This window comes from Nothoprocta perdicaria, unplaced genomic scaffold, assembly GCF_003342845.1.
Source record: "Nothoprocta perdicaria isolate Ctin4 unplaced genomic scaffold, notPer1 scaffold_123, whole genome shotgun sequence".
Classification (NCBI taxonomy): Eukaryota; Metazoa; Chordata; class Aves; order Tinamiformes; family Tinamidae; genus Nothoprocta; species Nothoprocta perdicaria.
The window spans coordinates 820926-841338 of record NW_020454350.1 but is presented as its reverse complement, the minus strand read 5'-3'; the positions used below and the strand labels follow the sequence as shown (position 1 = coordinate 841338).

The 20413-nt window shown below is 40.0% G+C and overlaps 1 protein-coding gene across 1 annotated transcript; it reads left to right on the top strand.

Moving 5' to 3' along the window:
* The first annotated feature begins 8139 nt into the window (after positions 1–8139).
* On the top strand, positions 8140–9738 carry CCDC185 (coiled-coil domain containing 185). The gene has a single exon (XM_026054606.1). The coding sequence runs from the start codon at positions 8140–8142 to the stop codon at positions 9736–9738; it is 1599 nt and encodes a 532-aa protein (XP_025910391.1).
* The last annotated feature ends 10675 nt before the right edge of the window (positions 9739–20413 follow it).

The following is a 20413-nucleotide window of genomic DNA, read 5'->3' as shown; positions in this document are numbered from 1 at the left end:
TTTCTTTCTTTCTTTCTTTCTTTCTTTCTTTCTTTCTTTCTTTCTTAATTCTTCCTTTTTCTCCCCTTCTTTGGTTTTAGTGCTGTATCCCTTAACTGCTGTCTTCGAAGGCTTCTAGACTTCATCATGCCAGAAAAAAGATTATTTTAATTTATAAGTCCAAATAGTCTTTTCACGGCTGTCAGTATCCAATGTCTCAGGCTGAATCCTGAAAGGGTGCCAGACTGTAACCTAATTAATATTTACTAAGCAGTAGAAGATTGTATGGAAGAAAACATTTTTCTTATATAGAAAGCCTTCATTCTGTTTCCTCTTTTTTTTTTTTTTTCTCAATCCTTTATATGTATTTGAACATATATTTGTTATGATTCTCTTTTCTTTAGCCATACAGATCCCCTCGTCCTCTGCAGATACCACTGAGYTGATGCCCTCTTGAAAGCCATGAGCGTTTTGGTGATGTGGGAACGTTCCCCACAGGTCTGAAGGATAAATGTGAGCAGACACAAAGCACCCTGGCCCAAGCTGCATTCCTGCACTGCTCCTGCTGCTCCCACAGTCATTTGTTTGAGGATCGCACACAGGAGACCAGCTAACAGTTTGCACAAATTAAGATCTCATTTAGCAGAAGAAGAAACTGTTTGTTCCCCCCATTAGGACAGCCCAGACCATTTGAAATTGTTAAATCCATTCTGGAGGGCACCCCCTAACTCACTGTGGCAGATTTGTTTCCTTGGCCACTGAGCATCCAAGAGATACAGGCTGCATGGATTGCCCCTGCCATGTAAATATATCTCTCAGAGACCAACATGCCCCTGCCTTTCAGCTGAGACCTACATCTCATCTGCACAACCTCTTCCCTTTAGCCCTTGCAGCTGGAAACTGCCCACCCCCACCACCCGAATCTAATCCCAATAGAAAAAAAAAAAAGAAACAAAAAAACACTTTACCATCCAATATGGGAATGATGTAGCCAGGCCTTTAATAATTTGGCACCAATTTAGCACTGTCTCTTTGTTGGAGGCGCTTAGAATTTCTGTTAGGATAAAAGCTTTCCCGGACTGAACTTTGTTCTCCTGCCAGGTTTTATGTTTAGTTTCCCATTTTGGAAGTGGCTTAGGCAGAAGAATTGATAATGTACACACATCTACTATGCTTTTTCACAGAGATTTTCCATACATGAATGTGAGAAGCTCCAGTCATCTGCTGTCAGGTGTTTAGCATCAGAACTACCTCAGCTGAAGGCAGGGGGGCACACAATGCAAGCCCTTGCTCACTACAATCAGTTAAGAAAAGCCAAAATGAAATTAAAAACGAAGCAAAATAAAACAAAAATAAACCACTTCATTTTTACAGCTTGGTCTAATAAGATGGTTTTGCAGAGACATAATCCTCTAACAGTGCAAAACATAATTGCCTTCTTGGATCCAGGCCTTGGAGACCTACCGTTGCCTACGTGGATTTGCTAGATAATAAGCTAGGAATCTAGTAAGTTAAAGAGGGGACTCTGTAAACACTTCMTGAAGAAATAAAGCCCCGTCTGTGGGTTTCGAGGCTGAATTTGGTATAAACAAGAGATTTAACAAACATTTAATTTGATTTATAAAGAAACATTCTTACCAGAGAGAATGTCTTTTACTATTGGAATATGCGATATATTTTTAATGCTAGAAAAAGAATATATATTTTCAAAGAAATGTAACAATTATTTTCTTTTTTAAAGATTTCATCACCTTGCATTCCTTAAGTTCAAAAGGTGCAAACTTTGGACAGTAACCATAGATGAAATATCCTTCCCTGTTTTTCAGTAGACTGATCATTGAGCTGTCATAAATCTGAACAGTATGGTCCTGCATTCTTTATGAATATTGGATAAACGTTCCTATGGCACAATTATGATTTAGGATTTTTTTCAGGGTTTTTTTTTTTTTTTTTAACTTAAAAAAATTAAAATGAAAAAGTGCTTGCAGCTGAATTCTGTCCTRTGAAGGTCTAATCCCTGTGAATGATAAGTTTTGCAGAACTGAAGTTTTGAATAGTATGGAAGGCAGAGGAATGGCTAGAGGAAAGGAATGTAATAGTCGGTGCATAGCCAGTGTGTGAATACTAGATTATACTGTAAAGATGCAAAGGCATCATCAATCTTTGTGATACTGTGAAAATACAAAATGTATTCAGTCACAATATCATCAAAAAATGAGAAAGACACTGAAGGTGAAAACAGGTTGCATTTTTACTGTGGTGGAGATAAAAGATATGATATGAAGGGAATGGTGAGAAAAGATACTGATAGCTTTTCCTGAGTGGGTTATAGACCTCACAATGAGAAATAATCTATTTTATGTTAGTATAGATTTTTTTCTGGTTGTCCATTGTCACAGAACTGCTGACTGAGATATTAGAAACATTTAAGTGGGAAATCTTTAATGGTACTCTATCCAAGAGAATCTATTTTATTGAAGGAATAAACAAACTTCAGGTGCCCGAGGAAAATGGAATAAAGAAATCTGCTCACTGATTATGCATTATGTAACCTAGTCCTAAAAATCTCACTGTAAATTTAATACCAGCAATCTGTAGAATAACAATAAATAGCCCATAATGCAGGCTGTGAGAGGACAATACACCCAATTCAACCAAACCTCAGTTTTGAGCTGATAAGTATTGAGTGACTGCGTATTATATTGCAACGGTGTCCAAGGCTGGCTCATTTCTGTGTCTTAGGAAATTGAGCTAAAGTACTGCAAAAAAAAAAAAAAAATGTTGAGATCACCAATACCCTGTGTTGTTTGAAAGCAATCATAGGTAACTGAAGGTGCTATTAAAGCAAATTACAATTTCTTGCCCATCCTCTCATCTCAAAATCTGAGCTGTACTCCTTGTGTTCATCTAGGAACGCCATTTTCCTTTGTGATGTTTTGACAATATTTTAAGCATTAATATTACGAATCCTTGCCTGTCAGCTTTCAATTTATTAAGCATTTGGCCAAGCCAGTGAACAGATTACGTTCACTACATAATAGCAGATGGTTTTTATGGTTTTGTGTCCTCTCCTGGGCAAGTCCTGCTGTCATCTCGGAGCATCTGCACAGAGCCACGAGGGATGTGTGCACTTCTCATTCACTCAGCTGGGTCACTCGTCATTAATATTCGGAGGAGGAGAGGAGGTGTCAGACAAGAGAATTGGTTCTGGCTTCTGTTAACACATTGACGTGTCAATCATTCACCCTAGAGGCTGCCAGGCCCAATTTAGAACAAAAGTAACTGCTGGGCTGAACACATCATAAAAGGAGATGAGATTTCTTTTGTATTAACCAGTCCTTCACATGCTAGAAACATAATTAGAATCTTCCTCGCAACCAATAGCACATGAAACCAAGTGATTAGTGAGACCTACTTTGAGATAAAATCACTGACCTCAATTACGTTATGAATGATCCTGCTGCAAGTGGAGAGTGTTCTCAAAATGAAATTGTACTTAAAGCACCTCTCTCAGGAAAGAAGAACCATCCTGCACAGTGATACCTTGAGTATGTTAAGTTCCCTACAATTTCTTACATGACAGGTTTGATCATTCATAAAAGGGTCTGTTGTTTTCCAGATTAATATTGTCACCTTGAACAAGCAAACAAACACAGAAACAATTTGATCCCCATGTTGTTTGAGCTCAATGGAATTTCCCACAAGCTGCATGTGCAATAGCTTAGTGCACCCTACTGGACTCCCTAAAGAATGTTTCCTGCTTTCCTGAAACAGCTTTAACGGAGAAAAAAAAAAACATGGATAAAGTGGTAAACTTCACATGGGCAGATCTGCTCAGACTAGAGAACAGAAATTGCCACTTAAAAAAGCCCCTCAATCCTCCCTTGCAGCATTTCAGTCATTTGGGGCACACTGAATTTCCAGCTGTTAATTAAACATCAGCTCATGCACTGTCTTCATGTGCTGTCACAGCTCAAGTCCATTTACCTTTGGTCAAGGGACCAAAGTTTCATTTTTTTTCCAGCAAGCATCTTCTCTTTCATCAGCTAGGCTAATATAGGGCAGCTTTCTARTTTCTAACATTTATAATGGCAAACTCAAAACTCTCAGACATCAGGACTTAAATATGCAATCTAGCTTCTTCCCTGACATATACTGAGCCAATGTCCAGCTTGCAAATATTTTGAGGAAAGTTAAATTTCTGTTCTTTTGATCAGCTCCATCTCTATGTGGAATATCTCTTCCCATCCAATAATTATCAAAGAAACAGTTTCTCAGGACAAGCCGTATATCAACCAGTAAATCTTTATCAGAATCAATGAAGAGATATCTTTTAACACCAGCTATCTGAAGAACTGGTTTTTTTTTTAATATAATGCTGTCAAATATTTGTTTTCTTCCATTATGGTTGCAATTATTCGTTGCTTACTCTATATGACATGAGCAATTCACTCTGAATTTCTATCTTGGTTGGAAGAAACCAAGAAACCAAACTGGAAACCTTTCACCTCCAGCATTTCTCATCACAGATGGTTATTGGTAATGTGCTTAATTTGTTACATTAAAAAGAGAAAAAAAATGTATTTCTGTGTGCTTTATTCATTTACCTTCTTTATCCCTATCGTCTATATCTGACTGTGGCTCGAAAGATGTATTCTCACTGCGGCCTACTTTTTGTAATGAAGTTTTATGGCCAGTTAAATGTGACCCGAAGTATGAACTGTCAACCTCTACTTCAGACCTTGCAAAAAAAGAATGATAGCAGWTCACCATAAAACAGGAGGGTTTTTAGCTCTCAAAGGTATATATTATTAATGCCATTTAGCGATTAATCTAGCTATTAGATTAAATGATGCAAAGTCATGTGCAGGTGAGTGGAAAGTTAATCCTCTTTAGTGATACGGCCATTATCATTACAAGAAATGAAATATTTGAGTTTATTTTTTATTTATGTTGCTATTTCATTTATACTGTTATTTTGGTGTTCAGGTTCTTAAAGACTAATCGTATGGCTGACAGGACTTATTCTGCAACTCAAAAGTTGTATGCCTTGTCCACAAAAAAAAAAAAAAAAAAAAAAAAAGACTACAACACAGCAGTTTAATGAACTTTTGTAAGTATGTGTGGATCACTTCTATAATGTCTTTTCATTTTATGCTCAGAGGGACTAAGCAGACAACACAGTAGCACTTACATGCTCTAATGAATGTTATTACTATTGTACATCATTTCAATTAATAACACTACTTTGAAATAAGATGTTCTTGTCTATTATATGTAGGGTTGTAAATTTAATGAAATGATACAGCCAGCAAACTCTGGCCTAGATATCTGGCAATATCAGTGGAATATATGTCATAGCTCAAAAAAAAGGGATGCAAAGAAGCTTTTGTGCTCTGTCATGAGTGGCCACACATCATTATGCATCAGACCAGCTTCCTCTCTGAAGCTGACTCCTCTAAATGACGTGAACTGCCATGGAGCTGATGCTACCCCTTTTTAAAGGTGTTCCCTCAGCAAAACACTGATTCTTCAATCAGACAAAAATCTTGTGCAAAGAAACAATGTATAACTTAAGTCATTCTTAAACCCAATTTGCCAGCCACCTGTCACAACATGAAGAAATGGAAGCTAAGAACTGCAAAATTTTGGCTAAGAGCCATCTCTGATAATGCAATTGATTTGCATCATAAGCAGCTCCAAGTTCAGTTATGTCAATATATGTCAAAACTATACTGCAAGTGCATGAAGTGCATGAATATGCAGATAGAATATTAAGGAGGAAGAACAGATTGGTGGTAACTTGTCAGAAAAGACAGGCTGAATTGTGTGCTCAATGGAGATTCCCTATTTTCCCTTTTTTTTCTCCTTAGTTCCTGCTCTCTACCAGTACATTTGTGGGAACTGCAGTATTTTTTTTTTTTTAACTTCATAGGGGTGTTTGATACCCTTAGAAAGAATATTAACAGTTTGTATAAATACCCCTGTTAGATTTATTTTTCAGGTATTAATWGAAATTGCTTTTCCATGAGGAATGATCTATACTATAGAATATTTTAGCATAAAGATGCTCCATTTTTTAGCATGTTTATAGTACTTTGACTGTAAGAGAATTTTATCTTCCTTGTCCTTATTTCCACAGGCATAATTTTTACAAAAAAATGAATTTGGTCCCTCTGTAATTCATCCCCATGCACTGCATTTTCATAAATCATTTTATGAACTCAGAGTCAAATGGTTCGGAAAGGCAGTCTGCTTTCATTTGCATCATTCTCCATGTTCTCTCTGCTCTGAAGTATATTATGTTTAGCAGCTACTTAAACAATAATCCCAAGACCAAATTGTCTCTGTCACTTTAAAGGAAGCTAAGAGCTCTTTTTATTATGAAACATTCAATCTGTTGCAATACAGGATAGATATACAGGCAAATATAGACAATGTGGGGTGATAAGCGTTCATTATTGTTCATTCAAGGTTTTGGGGGGGTTATCTTCATATTTAAGAACCTTCATGGGCAAAATAAGTGYGTTAGAGTAATGAAATCAATACTTCTGAGTCAAAATTTAAAGAATGGAGTATTACCTAAGACAATATAAATCAAAGATGTAACATAGGTATACAATGTTTAAAGAGCGGATTAAGAAAACGCCCACTAGGAAGCCAGAAAACATAAATTGTACTGTAAAAGCTAGAAAATAAAGTACACTGAAGAAAATCTATGCAAAGTATTGCAGAGGATAGCAGACTAAATAAAAATCCTATATTAGAGTAATTTTGAAAATAAATACAAAGTGCTCAGTGCTGTTAAAACCAATTAAAAGTCATCTATGAGGCTGACAAAAACACAGTTTCTTCAAATGAGGGCTTAAGATAAAACCGTCTGTGAGAAGGGCAATGCCTCTTAATTATTGATGTGAGGCTTATTCACAGCAATCTACATCTTCATGACATCCGAGGTGGATTAATACTTCTCATTGTACTGCCTAATGCACATGCAGAGACTAGAAAGAACATCAATGATTTACATCAGAGCCGCCTATTTTATTGGTATGAGCCACAAAGGCGATAACCAACATCCCAGCCCATCGCTCCACAGGGTCACTCCAAAGGGAACAAAGAAACCAAGTGTCATTCTGTGGTGCAGGGCTGAACTACCCGGAGACCTTTCCTGGCAGCTGGCCCGAGAGCTCCATGTTGGAAGAGATGTTCATCGCAGCAGCACAGCTAGAAGCTGTATTCACCAAGGGATTTAGAAATGGAAATTCCTCTGCAGGTCCTTACATGCAACTCTTAAGCACCACCTGGGTGCATCTGCATCATCTGGGTGTATTTGCAGCATCTGGGGCTAACACTAGGTCCAAACACCCACAAGATTCTCCTGTAACACTGGTGCATGGACTCCTTGATATGTCTGCTGTGAAACTAGCCTCAACTTCATCAATACCTCTGCAAGAAACATATTAAGGATGCAATCACCATATTAAGCTTGGCCTTGGCACTAACCAGCAAGAAAAAGTGAATGAAGAGTGAAAGGAGCCTGATTTGGAAGCAAAGCTTGTCAACAACCGGAGTATAATCAGAGGAACTGGTCCACACCACATCCATGCCACCTTCTTGGATTTACCCAACAGAAACCACCTGTTTTCACTAAATACCTGCCACGTGGATGCTCTGCCTTACCCCCTGCATGACAAAGGAGCCCCAAATGACACATTTCTCCCACCTCACTCCTCCCGTTTCCAGTGCTGGGCCTGAGCAACAGGGTTTGCAGCACTAGCAAAGTGCTCCAGACTCTTAGGGAGGGACACTGTGGACAACAACAACATGGTCCCCTGTGACTTTCCCCCAACTACAGGGTCATCCTTCCTGCCCCATCACAAGTTTGGTGGAAAAAAGGGAAAAAAAGTAAAAAAATGTAAATATATATTATTAAAAAGGGATTATTAAGAGCCAGGCAGCACCAACACATCCTCACATCTGGCTCCAGAGACACGTCCGGAGCACAGACTCGAGGTCACCCCCTACTCAAGCTCCGGTGGCCGCAGCGCCCTGGCGGCAGCTGCCCCACTGTGACACCGCGCTGAGGTGGCCGTGAGGCGTCCCCAGGTGGGCGTGGGCGGGCTCCGAGCGCGCCCGCGGCCTTGCTGCCGCTGGCAGGACATGGCCGAGCGGCGCTGCGCGCTCCGCGCCCGGCAGCTGCGCGGCCCCGTGGTGGCGGCCAGCGGCGAAGGGCGCAGCGGCCCCCGCTTGCCCGCTGCCCGCCGCGGCAGCCCCCGTCGGGCCCCACGGTCCGGGCCCGGGGCATCACGGTCGGTGGCGAGGCCTGGTAGGGGACGGCGCCACGCAGCACCYGCGCCGGGAATGGCCACAGGAGCCCGGCGGTGCTGTGGCCCCTCAGGAATCTCCCCCTGCTCGTCCTTCTTCTCCCTGGACCAGCTGCAGAGCGCCGGCCGCCACGCTGGGAAGATGGAGGATGAGGATGAGGATGAGGCTTKGCCTGAGCCGTATGAGAGCAGCACCAGCCTGCAGGACCTGGATAGGGATGTGGAGAAGGGGTGCAGCGGTGAGGACAAAGACGCGCAGGAGGGAAATCTCTACTCTGATGGCCACTATCAGCAGAGGCCAAGAAGTGGAGCATCCCCGCAGAGGCTCCGTGGTCTTGGTGATGAGAAGCAGGATTTCATGCCGGAAAAAGGGGAGATGGTGAGCACCCCGGGACTGTGCCACTGCCAGGAGGAGCAGGACACAGAGGGGCGGCAGCTTCCCGACTCCGAAGTTTGGGATGAGGTGAGAAAGCAGGACAAGAAGCTCAGATCCAGGCTGGAGGAGAAGCAACAGCTGATGGTGGAAAACCTGAAGAGATGGCAGAGAGACCAGGATCAAAGGAAGGCCAGATGCCGTCAGGATGAGGAACGGCTCTTGGAGGCCAGGCAGAAAGACATGATGTTGCGAGAGAACAAATGGAAGAGACTGGCGCAGGAGGAGGAAACCAAGCGTAAGGCAAAGCTTGAAAGATCGAAGCTGCAAGCTGAGCACAGGAAACACTGCCAAGAAAAGCAGCTAAGAGAGAAGCAGCTGATGGAGCAGGGTACTAGGGACATGAAATACAGCGTGCTTAGAGATAAAATGTCACGGGCTTGTGAGAAAAGGCTTTCAAGGGAAATTGAAGGGAAGAAGAAGAGACAAGAGCTGAATCAATATGAAATGACAAGACACAGGCGTCTGAAAGATCAAGTTGATCACCAGGCGAAAGCTGGTGAGCTTTGCAAGAGACACGCGATAGAACAGAAGCTCCAGAGATCCAAAGAAATCCTCGATCACCTGATGGAGGAAAGGAATAGGGAATCAAAGGAAAAAGCTCTAAAAGAAGAAAAACGAAGTTTCATGGCCAGATTTAGAGCAAAGGAGTCAGAGGAAGAGAAGCAAAGACGTAAAAATATGTTGCTGCAAATAGCTGAGACGAAAATTCAGCAAGCCCAAGAAATGCTGGCCAAAACTATGCAGCAGAGAGTGCAACGCAGCAAGGAAATTAACTACCTAAAACAAAGAAACAACCACTTTCAGAAGCAAAAAATTGAAGGTGATGAAAAGTGTCGACTACAGGCAATAGAAGACGCCATCAGAAGACGAGATCAGAAGAGTGATCAAATATTAAGAGATAAGGAATCTCCTTCAGGAAAAGCTAAAAAAATATGCAAATCATCTTATGGCCTGGGACAAAAAATGCGGGACCTGATGAATAGCCGTGCATATGACTAGGTGACTTTAGATGCCTGTTATAGTGCAGGTATTCTTAAGACTTTAAAGAAAGATTGCAACCATTTTTTTGTGCCAAAAGGATGATTTGTAATTTATTCAGTCTGTGATTAGGCAAGAGATCTGGATAGTATTGCACTAAAATGGTTTCCCCTTACATTTGCTGTATGTCATAAACGCACTGATCACGTTGGTCAGATTCCTGAGGGCACCAGTGGCCCTGGCCTGGCACACCTGGGGCCCCCATCCACCTCCTTTGCCCATGGGCTCAGCTTAGCCCTGTTTCCTGGGCTGGTTACACCTTGAGCTGCAAAAGCCGAAACTGTTCTAGTTGTTATTACCTCTAGCTGAAAGGTACTTGAACTTCACCTGGGAATTTTTGGTTGAATTCACACATATCTGTGACACTAAAGCAACTCACTTGTCAACTCACTGGAGTCTGAGTCCTGAAATTATATGGTGAAGTTGTGGCATCAGACCACATTTTAATTCAAAYGAATTAAAATAGATGGTGCTTTTACCTGTTTAAATTCACATGCACTGCTATGGCTCAGCATGAGGTTCTCAGCTAGAATAAGACATTATTTTTCAACAAAATAAGCTGAATGCTGAGATAGYAAGGCTGCATCTCAGGAATTGACAGTGATACAGTGGGACATGCCTGGCTGCTGTTCAGGGTTTGATCATTCTCTTATCTGTCCTATCAAGAATTTTTAAAATCAGTTTGGTAGACACTTTTAATTTTTCTCAAAAATATACTTTCAAGGTTTACTGTGAAATTGCTCTATCACACAATGTCCGTAACTTTTATCGAATCCTCTGCTTCAAGACCCGTTCTTTCACCTGTGATATTATAGAAGGAAGTTATGCTCATTTTATGCAATTTCTGTCTGATGAAACTGTAATTTCTCTGAGTTATGAGTTTCTGGGTGCCTACAATTATTTTCTAACACTGGCATTATTTTTCCTGTTAATTAAGCAGATTATAATTCATATTCCTCCCTTTTCCTGTCTCTCAAAGGTAGGCACTTTGTAGTCTCTTTTCCAGTCTTTTGAAATATCATTTATCCTTGGGCTATTCTAATGGCTCTGCAGTTATTCCAGCCAGTTTCACTACAGGCTGAACATGGCCCAACTCGTGTAAGATCATCTGAAGAGTCTCCAAATGGTTCTTTTTAGCTTTTGCTCTGACATAGGCTGTTTCCTCTTCTCTAGACTTTTCAAGCACTGCGCTGATTTAGATACAGCTTTACTTAAAAAAGCCTCATTTTGAAGGATTTGAAGTTGCCGATCCCTGGAAATGATTATCTCAATAAAATCATCACTTGTCAGACTTTTGCTCCCAAACTTGTATTTAAACAGCTGAACATGAAAGGAGGAAAACATAGTAAGATGTTGTAAACCTAAATTACAAAAAAAAAAAAAAAAANTGTAAAAAAAAAAAAAAAAAAAAAAAAAAAAAAAAAAAAAAGTTGGAATGGAAATGGCTGTTTTTAATAGATTAATGCACGAATAAGATTTTAAAAGAGTCCAGACAAGAAAGAAATTACCTGGAATGAAGGATATAGAATATATAAAGTATTCTGAACTAAAAGCTGATTATATATTTAGTACTTCCAGAAACTGACAGTGCATTATTTGATTTTTATATCAGAGTATTTTAAGTACTTCTGTAGCCTGGTGTTGTGTTTAAGAATAACCCTTTTTTTTTAGAAACTTTAAGAGAAAAACACTGAAACTATACTTCACTATTTTGTATAACATTAATATGAAATTTGATTTATAAATCATAATGAAAGATCAAATATATACAATGAAAATAAATTTAAAATACATTTAATGAAATTATACTGAATAACCTGAGGTAGTTTGTAAATTACGAAGTTGCTTGTTTACACCTGAAATAAATAGATATTTCCTCACAAGTAATTCTTACCCCTCATTAATTTTTGCTACCACAAAGAGAATGAATTGCTCATATATGTCATACAGATATACTTAGCTTTTACCTTAGTTATGTAAAATGATGCTAGCAAACCAGAATTACCATAATACAAAAATGTCCTTAAGTTCTTTCTCAAACTAAAATAAATAGACATCCTAAAATAAAAAGAAAATCTAATATAACATATAGCTAGTTAATATGGAATATGAAAGGAAATTTTGTCTTGTAATAGTGTGGGGTCAATGCATTAGATCCCTCAATACAATGACACTTTCTTATTAGATAATTTATGGGTTTCAGTAAATCATTATATTTTGCAGTGTATTTGATTTTCATGTATACAAATTGAATTACTATAACATTCACAGTGTGCTGCATATAAAATCCAAGCAACGTCCGTGGTGTGGAATTTTGAACAATTGAGAAAAATTGCTTTTTCTGGGAGAGTGAGGAGGAAAGATGGTACATTTCACTGAGAAAAACACATTCTTAGAGTTACACACTGTCCTATTTGTTTGAAATTGTTCTGAATCTCTATTTATGTTATTGAATACAYTCTTAGTCAATAAACTAGGATGAGTAGCGACATCACCTGGAAAAAAATAGTTTTATTTTCTAAAAAATAAAAGGTGAAACATAGTTGGTGGCATTAGTGTCTAGAACTTCATGAGGTCCAACCAAGGGTAGCTGAGCATCTCTGAAGAGCTGGCAGCTTCAGCTGATGTCCACTACCCAAATAACAGACGAACCTTCAACYCAGTGAAACTGGGTTTTCCCAAGCAGGTAGGTGGTTCAGAAATAATGACTCTTTTCTAGAAGGGAGGGGAAAAAAAGTATTTTATAAGAGCAGAGAAATTTAGCAGCTAATAGAGGCTGATATTTTCACAGGTGCTGATGAAAAATATCATTAAATAAGTTTTGAGGGTGTGAAACTTCATAGCTTAGGCTACAGACCAAGAAATCAAAAGCACTTTTTGACAGAAAATAAAGTAAAAAAAATATTTTGCCAAAATAAACTATGTTTTGAAAACTTGTTTCTGCTAAAAATTTGAATAGGCTTTAGATGTGACATATCCTGTCTAGCATTGTGACACTTTACAATTGGAAACATGCTTCTGGTAGAATTAGGGAATCTGGTTTGCAAATCATAAACAGCAAGATATTTATACATGTAGAAATCCATAGTATTTTTCACACTGTTTTTGAATACAATACACATCACCTACAGGAATTTTTTTGGTTAAAATTTTGGCAGGAATCAGGATAACAAAGATGCTCCAGACGTTGGTGGCTGAGTGTTTAAAGAGGCACAGACAACTGACTCATTAGCTGCATGTCACCCACTTAGTGTGTCTGGTACAAAAAATCACTTCAGTCTCAATCAGGAGCATTGCAATGCTCAGGGACTGCAGAGTATTTCCTGATAAACAAGCCCAGCATGATTATTTCTTATTGACCTAAACAGGTAGCTGAGAGTCTGAGGGTTGCCAGTTATTTCAAATGGAGTTATCTGGAATTTCATGACTTTGCTTTAAAAAAAAAAACATTTAATGATATTTTTCAGCAGTGGTTATGAGACAGCCTAGCTCTATCAGGTGGTAATGATAGAGGTCCCTTCCAACCTTAACCATTCTGTGATTCTGTGATTCTGTGATTCTGTGATTCTGTGATATTTTTATGCAGCATCAGTTAAATATTTAGATACAAACTAGTTCATTACAACAGATGTAGAAAATCACCTTCCCTTGAAAGCAAGAGAAAAGCAAACAGCAAAGCACATAAATCAGTATGAGTTTCTGAATAATATTAAAGCAAAAATTCTCTCTTCATTTCACCCATGCCTGTCTCTGACTGCCCCTTGTTGATTGTTTTCTCAGCTATTTCAGTTATTCTGCATCCCACAGATCTGAAAACCATATAACAAAATCCATTCAGGGTCTTTATTTTAGATGAAGCTGTTTTCATTTCAGCTCTTTTATTCTTTGCAGAAGCTTAATCATTTCTTCCCTTTATCCCCCACAAAGAGCTATTGTTAAAACCAGAAGCTTTTTATGTTTGACCAACTGCAACAACATCTCTGTACTGAAGTCTTAGCAACGTTGATGTGAACAACAGCCATATACAATCTGCTTTCCTAACATTTATCTTCAGCAAAAAGCAGATAAAGGTAAATTATCTCAGTCTTTGCAAACAAGAAACAGAAAAATAATAGCAATCATTTTTGTTTAGTCTTTCATATTCATAGTGATCTGATGGTAGAAAAAGAATTGTTTCAAGATGTTCACTAGGGCACAGCACCGCTGGGCGATGTGGGTGCTGAAGGAAAGCACAGCAAGAACAGCAAATAGTCTGCCTGCAAAATTGTTTCAGTGATAGAATAGAATAAAATACACAACAAATAATAATATGGATTGATGCTTAGCATAACCACAAGACATGATATCACATGCCTTTCAAGACATGCTGCTCGAAATAGGGTTCTCTTTGTTCTGTAACAACATGTTTCCCTTACGAGCCTAATCTGAGAAGAGAACRTAATACATTTTGCAGTTTGGGACTGCTCTAGACAGACATCAGTGCATCAATGCCTGTGATTATGCCTGCACTACTAGCGCAGCTATCTTGAAGTCTTGATCTTAAAATGAACTTGACACAGATTCCCCACTCAAAACAGATTCCCTGTAAGGATGATCACTGTATAGTCAAGTCCAAAATCCAAATTAGCTACTGATTGTTTTGGATTTGCAGACAAATGCTGCAGATCTTAACTCAGTCTTGGCACAGTCCGTCTGCATACTTGGAAATGGAACATTTTCAAATCACCACTTGGAAGCAATCACTTCCAGTAGTCAACAAACTGGAATTATCTAGGGTTTTTTTGTTGTTGTTGCTTTTTATTGTGATACATAACATTTACAAAACATACTTTAAAGATACTAAATAAAATGCACATGGGATTTGGGAGCAATGTTTTAATAGATTTGGATAAGCTCAGCTTTTAGGATTATTTTCTGCCTCTTTTTTAAAAAGACTGGATTAACCGAACGACAAAGAAATCTTTGACCTATATATTCTAGTTACTGTCTTGCTTTCCTCTATTTAGTTGTCTTTACAGCACATTAAGATGGGTTAACCCATATAAATGTCTTGTGGGATATAAGATCCAATTTTAGTCAGCGAAAAAAACACCGTAGACCAAAGGAAGGCAGATGGACAGATTCTTATTTTAGCACATGTTGCGTGGCGGGAAGAAAACAGTGGAAAGCAGGACTCAAATTTCTCTCTGTACTGGAGGATTACAACCATAGAATGACCCCAGAAAATAGTAAGGGAACAAGAAAGAAAATCAAACAAAATTCTTTTGATTCTTATGCTTATACTTCTCAGACCACCAAGGGTTAAAATGTTCACAGAAGTATGTATTTAGTATATTATTAAGGAGAAAGGAAAGACCAGAATTTAACAGTTTAACTTACTAGTGAATCCTGCCCTGTGAAAGGATATGACAGGGAGATGGGGAAAATTTGGAACACATRGGGAAACTGTTTTTTGTTTGTTTKTTTTTTTTTTTWAACAGGAAGTCTCTCTCCTTTATTTAGGGTATCCAGAAATGAGACTAACATAATTTAAATGAATCTTATTGAGGACCTTATGTCAGGGATGCAAAGCAAATTCAGACAACCTCTCTCAAAAGTCTGAGAAAACCTGTATCCCTGGTACCCTGCACTTTCTTGACCTTGTGTGGGACTGGCATGTCCTGCTGCTCCAACAGTCTATGGAGATAGATGCTACCCTGGCTGCTACATCGGTGCAGCTGTCTTGAAGTACTGGTGAGGTAAGTCTCCTGAATCTGCAAATATAATAGATCACCTCATTTTTCTATATGCTGTCACTACCATGCTTAATAATATCACTGTATTCATTCTTTACTTGATGAATGCATCTATTTAGATATCACTCTTGGAGGGTATGGACTGATCCTSTTAGTGGGGCCACACTTCCCTCTCCCATGTAAAATGAACAGCAGGTTCAATGTTAGAGTGGCACAGATGAAGGAACTTTTGAGTGACCCAGAGTGGTGAGGTGGAACCACAATCCTGTTCTTGTTTCATCAGGAAAATGGAAAATTGGGAGGAAAGAGGAGGAAAAAATGAACAAGTTAAAAGCACACATACTTGGTGCTCTTGATTCTTTTTCTACAACTGAATGAAATGCTCTGTTTCCCACTTCTGATTTATCCACAAACAGACTGAAGTTGGAGGGAAAATAGCCTATAGTAATACTTCATTTTAGCAGTAAGGTCACAATGTCATTTTCTTAACTGTAAATGAGTAAGATTTTTCTACAATACGTAGGCATTTCCAATCTGAGACAGGGGAGGGCACTAAAGAGTTACACATAGATCTGAAGAATGAAGAAATGCTTACCCCCAACATGTAAATTGGCACTTAAAATGATTTCAGACTTGTCAAGTATACTTTTACAAAAACTCATATTCTGATTGTGGTTTTTTTCTTAAATGACAAGGAAGCTTTGATGTGGCCTGTTTTCGATGATTGAACTACTTGCTTCATCTTTGGGAAATGCAGCTTGCTTTTTGTGTCTTTCTGTAGAGTAAGGAAAAATATCTTTKTTAATCATTTTATAAGATCAAGTTGGTCTCTGAAAAAGAGACAGAAAGATAAAGATATAGTGTGAACCAGATTATGTTAGTTTTAGTAACAGAGTAAAACTAGAACATATTTCTAGTTTGTTTTATAATAAAATACAGAACCAGATTATAGTTTTACTTCTCTGTAGTTCAGTCAAATTAAGTTTTAATGTTTAAAACAGACAACCAAAAAAACAACCAAACAAAAAAAAMCCCACTTTGCTCTAACTGAGCTTGAGCTGCTGAAGAAACAAAACATTTAGATGGTGGATTGTAACCTTCATAGCGCWTCCAAAAAATCTCCTGCAAGGTTATTAGCAAATTTACTATACTTGCCTAATTTCTAAAGAATCAGAACTTGATTTCTTATAGAAGGCAACAATTCCTTTTCATGTGCAAGGGGAATGTGTTTTGTTGACAAAAATGAACAATGCACAGAGCCATCTACATAATTAATTAATTAATATCAAGCTCACAATGCCTTAAGATGCTGAAACAATTCTTGCCATTTTCTGCCTGTCAGAGGTAAACTATCACAACTGAGAGCACACGCTSAGGTCCTTCTTTGCAAAGGCACATCTGAATGGAGACTTTGTGTTAGTTATAGCAACATATATATATATATATTTTAAGTWTCGGATGATTTTGTACCCAGTGATAACATTCGTATTGATGCAGGCTATAATCAGATATCACGCATTAGTGGAAGATTATATCGCTGCAGAGACCCAGAAAGCTTTATGAATGGATATTATGYAGCTGTCAAAGTTCTGTATTTCTCTGGTGACTTCTTCTTGCAATATCTTTCATGCTACATCATATGAAACGAAAGCGAAAACCTGGGAGTGTTAGTCAATCACAGCACAGGTATGATGCAATGGCATGCTGTGCCTGTTAGCTTTAGGGCACACAAGGTGACACATAATAGACAGAGAAGCCAGAGTGCCATTGTGCAAGGCATTGATATGACATTATCCATAGTTCTGGCTAGTCCTGATCACAAAGATGAGATAAAAGTGGAGCAGATCAGAGGCAGACCGCTAACAAGCTCCAAAACACTTCAGCTGCTGGATCTGACGTATGCCATGAACACATATATACTTTGCCCTTAAGCCTGATCTGGATGTACATCTAAACTCTTCTCCCTAAAAACCAAATGCCTAGGCTACACAAGGACTACATTAATTGATGCTTTAGGAAGAGCTTAGCTTTCTGAATGTATCCAAGACAAACCCAGGAAGTATGGATTGCTTTCTATAAATAAAATAGAAGCTGAACATTGAGAAAAGTAAAGACATTTAATTTGTATGGCAACGTTGTCGCAGAAACGTAAGGTCSAAAGAGACTGGCGATAAAGAAGAACAGCTGCAATTAAATGAAGGTTTCCTGGTAGTTCTCAGAGGTGTATAGCATAATATGTGAATTCCCAGGCACATGTTTCCATTATCTGCGGCACAATTCCATGACAGTAACATTCAAGCTTCAGCATAGGGGAGTAGGTGCTAGTCACACAGATGAGATCCGTCCACATGACATCTTAGAAAGAACATCACATGAAGAAGGAATGGAACTTGGCAGCTAAGTCAGGAATTGGTAAAACACCTGCTAGTCCAAGGAGGCTCCAGMTAAGCGGAGGTGCTGCTGAATAACTCAAACAGCACAAGCCTACCATGAGCCCATTGCCCCACAGCTGTGTTCAGCCCTGGCTTCCAGAGAAAAGCAAACACAATACAGGTAGATGTGCCTGCATAGCATARACACAATATAGCATAGACAGTTGCTCATGAAACTCTTTTCTTGCTCAATGCTCATTCTCTCGCAACAACTACATTCCTCCATAGGGACAGTAATTCTGGCGCCAAKAGGTGTTTGTGAGTGTGGATATTTCACAGGAGCTGGACAAATAAGAACTAGTCTGCCAGCAGAGAGAAATGGCCCCAGGGCTCATGGTATCCCAAATAGATACAAACTCTTCATTTTTTTTCCCACACTCCTTTTATGAACTTTTGAAAGAAGCAACAGCCCAGAATATTATCAAAAACAGAAAAATCACACTCCTTTGGAGGTTTCAAAAGAGAACAAAGTATAACTTTCTCTTACGTAATATTGGGAATCTACAAAAAGAAGGATGAACAACATGCATGTGCCCATCTTCAGCTTGTTGACAGGATGGGAAAGGGCTGTTACAAATACACAGTGTGTGCTACCATCACATTTTTAAACAGGGATTCTGCTACTGTATTACTATATTGCTGCAAACTCCCCAAATCAGTTTCAAGGCCATTGCCATGAAAGTCAGAAACAATAAACCCTTTGGCTGCCTGGCATTCCCAGGAACCTCAGCACGTTTTGGCTGCTGCTAAATTGTGCCCAAGCGCTGTGGGACTGCAGGGCATTTCCTCCCCATGCCTTGCTCTTCTGCCACAGGCCTTTGGATTAGGCGCTCCGCTTTTGTGAGCGCCGTCCTAGGGGGGAAGAAAGGTTGTGTGGGTTGTGTTGTTCTCTCCCCTTCATTACCATGCAGACAATATTCAGCTGTTCTCAAGGAAGGCCTGGGATCTCTGCTCTTTTCCCAGGCTTTCTTCTTTGCCGTTAAAAGGGGAAAAACAACGAGAGCCTGTTTGCCTGTGTCTGGCTTAGCCATGGGCTGACAGTGATGTAAGGGACAACCCCGGCCGTGAGTGGCTGCAGCCAAACTGGTCATGCTCTGTCCACGCATGGAGCAGCAATCGCCTTGCGCCTCAATCCCACCGCGGTGCCCGCCCTCTCCACAAAGGYTCCCGGGGCAGAGCATTCAGGGGCAACAAAGCGCCGGCCAAGCATGAAACCCAGCGGCGGCCCCCCCTCGGCATGGCCGCTGCCTCCAGCTCCCGCTCCGCGGCCTGCCTGGAGGGCGCTGACACCGGGGCCGTGGAGGGAGAGCGGCCCGGCCGGGCCCAGCGGGCTGGCAGCGGTGGCCCTGCTCATGTGGGAGAGCAGCAGGAGGAGGCGCGGAACRGGGAGCGCGAGAGCACGACAGGCCGCCTGTAGGCTTGAGGTTGCAGGGTACGAGGCCGGTTTCCACCGCTGTAAGTCAGGACGGCCGCAGAGCCTGCCGGAGCACTGCRGAGATTTGTATCAGCACGAAACTCTGTCCCTGCTGCCCTGTAACTGATTAACTTCAGTTAATTCTACCCCTCTTGGGCCATTTCTTGCACGACAGCTAGTAATCTAAAAGCCTACTAAAACATAAATAAAAACACTGGGTGTGGGCTTAAAGCTACCTTGCCGTTTTCTTGCCTTCTTACGTCTTACTTCATTTCGTAATTAAGWAACAATCTCATATGTATCATTCTCACTCCCAAAAAGGATCTTTATTCAAAAATCTGGTGATTATGATGGACTTTTCAGTTTTAAACTATGAAAGTTAAATTCTTAATGCCAGGAAAAAGCAACCACTGAAAGACGCTCACCAGTTCTCATGCTGTTGTGTGATCTGGCCAGACCAGACTCTTGCTATAGAGGAACAGGACCTACAGAAAGGTCCTATTAAATATTTGAGGTTCTTTCAGAGTAGAAGTCAATATATTATCCATGTTTGGTAACTAACTTCTAAACAAACTTTACTTTCTTTAGTATTTAACCTGGCTTTCCTCAGCCCAAAGATTGACTCCACTAGTTACAGAGCCAAACATTCTGTTGGTCACAATCGTCTTTTGACAGATCTGGAGTGGAGGAGGAAAAGCAACACAAGCTCTGCAATTCATTTTCAGAAGGGCAATATATGGAAAGAATAAAACCAGATTTTTCTAAAAAAAAAAAAAAGAAGAAGAAGAAAAAGGACCCAAAGGTGCTCCAAAGGTGTGGGATAGATGTGTGGACAGGGAGGTGGATTAGGAATTGGCTCGATGGCAGGGTGCAGAGAGTGGTTGTCAATGGTGYGGAGTCCAGCTGGAGGCCTGTACTTAGTGGTGTCCCCCAGGGRTCAGTTCTCGGTCCGGTCCTGTTCAACTTATTCATTAACGACCKGGAYGAAGGGCTGGAGTGCTCCCTCAGCAAGTTTGCCGACGATACCAAACTGGGWGGAGYAGCTGATAGCCCTG